Source organism: Fringilla coelebs (assembly GCF_963513975.1).
Source record: "Fringilla coelebs genome assembly, chromosome: 17".
NCBI classification, from domain to species: Eukaryota; Metazoa; Chordata; class Aves; order Passeriformes; family Fringillidae; genus Fringilla; species Fringilla coelebs.
The window spans coordinates 3429955-3435954 of record NC_140043.1 but is presented as its reverse complement, the minus strand read 5'-3'; the positions used below and the strand labels follow the sequence as shown (position 1 = coordinate 3435954).

The window sequence follows — 6000 nt, the reverse complement described above, 5'->3', positions numbered from 1 at the left end:
AAAACGCAGAGCCAATGTCCCAGGTGCCCTGCTGGAAAGTCCAGTGGAGACATTCCACCACCCAGTGCCCCACCGCACCCGCGGGTCTAAAGCCCACCAGGGAATGACAGGACACAGGGAAAGTTTCTCCACGCAAAAAAAGGCTGGAGGTCTGGCAGGCACGGGTGTGCGGGGCACCCTCCAGCTCTCGGGACCGGCAGCAGGGGCAACACTGGACCTGCTCGGCTTCCCCTGAGCTGCCCCGCGCCGCTGCCGGGCATGGAGCTCAAACTGCCCCACAGGAGCACGGGTGGCACGGGCGGAGGGGAGCCACGGGGGTAGAAGCCGTGAAAAGTTTGGGGAAGGGGAAAGGAGGCGTTTGAGGAGCGCTGAGAAAAGGGGAGAGGACAGAGGAAAAGTGGGGATGGAGGGGACGGGGGGAGAGGTGAGAGCGACAGGTCGGTGCGACCCGGCACCGGCAGTCCAGGGAGAGGAAGAGACTGGGGAGAGGAAGAAGGGTAGGAAAAGGAGAGCGATCGGCGCGACCCGGCAGCACGAGCAGCCCGTGGCTCGGTGCGCCGCCGCGGTCAGCCCCCGCATCCCGGCGAGGCGCGGGTACCGCGGACAGCGCGCTCCGCCGGGCCGGACCGAGCCGAGCCCCCGCGCCCGCTCCCGTCCCGAGCCGAGCCCCGCCGGCCGCCCCGTCCCGCGCCCACCTGTTGCGCGTCCCGCCTGCTCCCCGCTCCGTCCAGCGCCCCTCTCCCTAGAGGCTCCTCCTGCGGATCAGCCAGGCCAGCGCGGCCGCGGGCGTGAGCGCGCAGAGCAGCCCCGCCACGGCGGCCAGGCGGCGGGCGGCCGAGGGGCCGCGGCCCCGCGCCTTGCGCCGCTGCTCCAGCTCATCGCCCAGGCGGCGCAGGCGGGCGGCGACCCGGCGGGCGGCGGCCTCGGGCCGGGCGGCGCGGCCGGGGCCGCAGGGGCTGCAGGGCGCGGGGGGGCCGCGCAGCGCGCACGGGCACATGGCTGCGTCCGCTCGCCGCCGAGCCCGCCGAGTGTGCGGCGGGCGGGACGCGGGCGGGACACGGGGGGGACGGGGGGTTACATCATCCCCCGCGGGGCGGTGCTCGGCCGCGGGCGGAGAGGGGGGAGCCGGGAGACGGCGCGGGGGTGGGGGGCAGGGGGACAGCGGTGGGGTGGTGGTGGGACGGTCTGGTGGCCAGCGGTGGTGTGGGAGTTCGGTGGGACGGCGGAGGGATGGGAGGGACAGCACAGGGATGCAGGTGATGGTGGGGGGATAGAAGGACATGCGGGGGACTGGGGGGAAGAGTGCTTGTGTGATGGGACATTTTGGTATCCAGGGATGGGTGGGAGTTCGGTGGGACAGCATGGAAATGGATGGATGGATGGATGGATGGATGGATGGATGGATGGATGGATGGATGGATGGATGGATGGATGGATGGATGGGACAGCACGGGAATGCAGGGACACGAGGGACAGAATGACAGTGGGAGTGGAGGGAATAGTGTTTGTCTGGTGGAAGATTCTGGTATCCAGGGTGGGAGTTTGATGGGACAGCATAGGAATGGGGGGATAGCGTGGGGATGGAGGGGACAATGTGGGACAGAGAGGGCAGTGGGGAAGGTGGGACTGAGGGGTAAGCATGGGGATGGAGGGACAATTTGGGGATAGAGAGGACGGTGTGGAATAGAGGGGACAGAGTGGGGACAGAGGGACAGTTTGGGGATAAAGGGGAAGTGTGAGGAAGGTGGGACAGTGTGGGATAGAGGGGATAGCATGGGGATGAAGGGGACACTGTGGGGATAGAGGGGACACTGGGGATAGAGGGGACAATGTAGGGACAGTGTGGAGATAGAGGGGACTGTGGGACAGAGGGGATGGTGTGGAGATAGAGAGACAGTGCGAGGCTGCAGATGCCTGTGGGCTGGAGGAGGGGACAGCGAGGAGATGCAGGGGGGCAGTGAGGGGATTACACAGAGCTGGAGCCGATTTCATCACCCACAGCATTACGGATTCGGATCACATTTCGGGTGGCCGAGGCAGGAGCGCGCAGCCCCCGGCACTGACCCGGGGCCTCCCCGGCTGCCAGGGCACGGGAGCAGGGCTGGCACCCCCGGGCAGGGCTCCCTGCACACACCAGCCCAGGATGGACCCTCTGGGCCAGCAATCTCCCCAAACTGGCCCCGTTCACCCCCCTGCTTGCAGAGAAGCTGCTGCAAACCTCCTGGCAAATCATCCCAGCCCATGCACCCTCGCTGGAGCAGCCCCACATCCTCTGCAGGGGCAGCTCCTGGGCTGCAATCCCACCTCTGGCAGGGCTCACCAGCATGTGCACCCCAGGGAGACCCCTCCTCTAAGTGCCTGCAAGTGACTGTTTTGTAGGGAAAACAAGTCACAGAATCACAGACTGGTTTGGGCTGGAAAGGATATTAAACTTCATGCCATTCCACCCCCTGCCATGGGCAGGGACACCTTCCACTGTCCCAGGCTGCTCCAAGCCCCGTCCAACCTGGCCTTGGGCACTGCCAGGGATCCAGGGGTAGCCACAGCTGCTCTGGGCACCCTGTGCCAGGGCCTGCCCACCCTCCCATGTAACAACTCCTTCCCAATATGCCATCCATCTCTGCCCTCTGGAATGGCACTGGAAAGCCATTCCCCCTCGTCCTGGCATTCCAGGCCCTTGTCCCCAGTCCCTCTCCAGCTCTCCTGGAGCCCCTTTAGGCCCTGCAAGGGGCTCTGAGCTCTCCCTGGAGCCTTCTCCTCTTCAGGTGAGCACCCCCAGCTCTCCCAGCCTGGCTCCAGCCCTTGGAACATCTCCTCCTCTGGTCTCACTCCAGCAGCTCCAGGTCCTTCTCATTTTGGGGACCCCACACCCAGGGGCAGCTCTGCAGGTGGGGTCTCACCTGAGCGAGGCAGAGGGGCAGAATCCCCCCCTCCTTTCCTCCTGCCCACGCTGGGGGCTCAGCCCAGGGCAGGGGGGTTTTGGGGTCCAGAATACAGGCCAGGCATGGCCAGCCTGCACCCACCTCTCTGTTGCAAGGTTTCTACATGCAGGAGTTCCTCCCCTAAACGAGGTTGTTTGGGTTCTTCCTGGACACCTGTTCATTAGGTTGGGTTTTATAAACAGCACAGGCAAGCTGTAGAGGAGAGAAACCAGCAAGTGGTTGGTGAGGAAGGCAGAGGCAGACACCAGGGTGGGGGTAACTGCACAAGCTGCTGCTGACAGCATGGGCTGTGTTTCACAGTCTGTCCTAGAAGAACCAGCTGTTTGACTGACACCAACACATCACTTACCTGCTCTGTTTCCTTGAGGGCTCCTCAGGAATCATTCTGAAGACTTGAGTACTCGTGGCCTCTCTGCTTCCCTGGGCAGCTGGACTGGCTGAAGGCGCAGAAGCTTCGCAGCTGCGGTTCAGCATCATTTGAATGCAGCCTCAAGCACCAAGGTGTGGAGAGGAACTGAGTCAACTTTGTATCCTCCCCAAAACGCCATCAAAGTGGCAGCTCTCGGGCTATGGTGGCCGCAGGAGGTGGGTGTAATTCAAGCAGCGAAACACCTTCCAGCAGGTGTGGTGGGCACGGCAGCGGTGGGGCCATCCCTGCCCACCCGCTCCACTTCAGATGTGGCCAAGAGAAAGGAAAAAATGGCCTCAAAGAGGCACATCGGTCACTCAGAGCGGCAACAACCCTCCCGTGGGAAAGGCTTCTCCCCTGGGACCGGCCATGGCTGTGAGGGCGCCGAGGGCTCCCAGCGGGGCCCGGCGGGACCCTGCCCTGTCCCTGTCCCCGGCCATGGCTGTGAAGGGGCCGAGGGCTCCCAGCAGGACCCTGTCCTGCCCTGCCCTGTCCTGTCCCATGGCTGTGAGGGGGCCGAGGGCTCCCAGCGGGACCCTGCCCTGTCCTGTCCCTGTCCCCGGCCATGGCTGTGAGGGAACCGAGGGCTCCCAGCGGCGCCCGCAGCCCAGACCGACCCTGCCATCGCCGCGGCCTCGCTCGGCCGCCCGCAGCTCTCCAGAGCCAGGCCGGGCCCTCAGGCCGCCCTCGCCGCTCTCGTGTGGGGACCACAAAGCGACGGCCCCGGCCTCAAACCGGCTCCATTGCCGGGCACCGGCCCCGGTCCCGGCGGCGGCGGAACCTTGTGGCGGCGGAACGCGCGGGCGCGGGGCGCGGTTTCCGTGCCGCGCCGGGCCGGCCCCGCCGCCATGGCCGCGGTGCCGGCGGAGCGGGAGCGGCCCCGGCGGCGGGAGGAGCGGGCCGGGGGCGCGAAGCGGCTGCGGCGGGAGGAACCCCCTCAGGAGCCGCCGGAGAGGCCGGGAGAGAGCCCGCGGGAGCCCTCGGCCGAGCCCGGGTACCTGGCGCTGGCCCGCGGGCTGCTGGCCGGCAGCGCCCCGGCCCGCCGCAGCCCGGCGCCCGCCCGGCCTGCCGGGGAACCCGCGGATGGGGAGGCCGGAGATGGGGACGATCTGCTGGGGCAGCTGATCCGAGACCTGGTAGGGCTGCGCGGGGCCGGGGGCGGCCCTGGGGCTGCGGCGGGGACACGGCGGGCCCCAGGCGGGGTCGCGGCGGGGCCGGTCCCGGAGCACGGAGAGGGCTCGGCTGAGGGGCCGCTGGGAGGCGGCGAGCAAAGGGGACCTTGAATTTGTGTTCCTGCGTGCTTGTTGATAGTGTCAGTTTCTGAATAGACATCCTTTTACAAAGTTTTAACCCTTCAGAATCTGCTTGTCCTGTGTAATGGCACCGGGTGGGATTGTTGGGGTGTCTTGTGCGGGGCTAGGAGCTGGGCTCGATGATCCTCGAGGGTCCCTTCCAAGCCGAGATATGCCGTGACTCTATGAAATAATAATATCTTTTTTCCTCTTAAGATTTTTTGGTGTTTACTCAGGCAGTTTGATGTGAGTGCAGCAATTAAGGATATCCTGCCTTGTGATGCAGAAGTGTAATAAGAAAACAAGCTTTAATTCTTTAAATAAAGGAGTTAATTTGGAAATAGTCTTAAATACAGTTCTGAACCAGATAAAAGTTATTTTGGTAAATCCTCTAAATGCCATAGAAATGTTATTTACAGCATAGGAAAACTAAGGGGGAGACCAATTTTCTTGGTTCTCACTAACCTCACTATGACTAATTACTCTTTGCTTAAAAAAATTAAAAGGAACAGATTAAATTTCTGTCTGCAAGGCACAAATTAATCCATTTTACAGAATTAGTGCTCCATTAGCACACAGGAGCCCGAATCTGTCTCAGAGGGGCTGGTTGTATTTGAGTTTTGGACTCATTCCAGTAGACTTTTAGACAGACTGGTGCTGACTTAACATCCCTGCTTCCTTGTGCTGAGGACAAGCTGCAGGAATTTTTGGGGTGTGGGAAGACCTGGATCTAATGCAGTTCTAACCCTAATGTTAGGATTGCATTAGAATGGAATCAGTAGGAGTTTGTGCTGTGCCTCCAGAACCTCAGACAGGTCCTGAATCAGGATCATCCCCTCCCTCTGGGCACTTCCTAACCCTCACTCCGTTCCTTCCTCGTAGGTCTCTTCTACAGCTACTCTTCGTTTAAACTTGGACCCTTTGCAGCACCGAAGCAGAAAAAAAGAGGCACTTCTGGGTTTATTTGAAGCAGGGTATAAATCCTCTTGCAGCTCAGTTTATAAAAAGCCTGTGCAGGTGGTTTTTTCTCTTTTCCCCTCCATTCCTGCGTTGCTGTTGAGCCTTGTGTGAGCACTGCTGTGCCTCATTCCTTGCAGTGAGACCCCTGCGTGCACCTGCCAGCCCAGGATCTGCTGCTTGGACACGAGTCAAGCCCGATTTGCAAGGGGCATACCCGTGGTGGTGCTCATCAGCCCGGAGCTAACAATCCTTGCCCGGTGGCTCCTCCGGTTTGTTCGGGCGGCCCGTGGCCGCTGGAGCCGAGCGGGATCACATCTGGCCGGCCCGCATGTGGCCGCGGAGAGCTTCCCTTTGTGTTTTCCTTGGGTGTCCCCGCTGGAGACGGGTGGGATTTACA

General features: G+C 62.6%; 2 protein-coding genes across 3 annotated transcripts in view; one reads left to right on the top strand and one right to left on the bottom strand.

Moving 5' to 3' along the window:
- Positions 1 to 742: 742 nt before the first annotated feature.
- On the bottom strand, positions 743 to 997 carry HRK (harakiri, BCL2 interacting protein; the record flags this gene model as incomplete). Its single annotated transcript, XM_084217291.1, has 1 exon — positions 743 to 997. The coding sequence occupies one exon, from the start codon at positions 995 to 997 to the stop codon at positions 743 to 745; it is 255 nt and encodes an 84-aa protein (XP_084073417.1).
- A 3190-nt stretch (positions 998 to 4187) lies between these two features.
- Positions 4188 to 6000, top strand: part of FBXW8 (F-box and WD repeat domain containing 8) — a 56638-nt gene continuing 54825 nt past the window's right edge. For both annotated transcript variants that reach the window (XM_084217616.1, XM_084217615.1), the window contains exon 1: positions 4188 to 4487. In XM_084217616.1, coding sequence (XP_084073742.1) covers positions 4200 to 4487 — 288 coding nt within the window. In that variant the 5' untranslated portion in view covers positions 4188 to 4199. The remainder of the gene's footprint in view (positions 4488 to 6000) is intronic.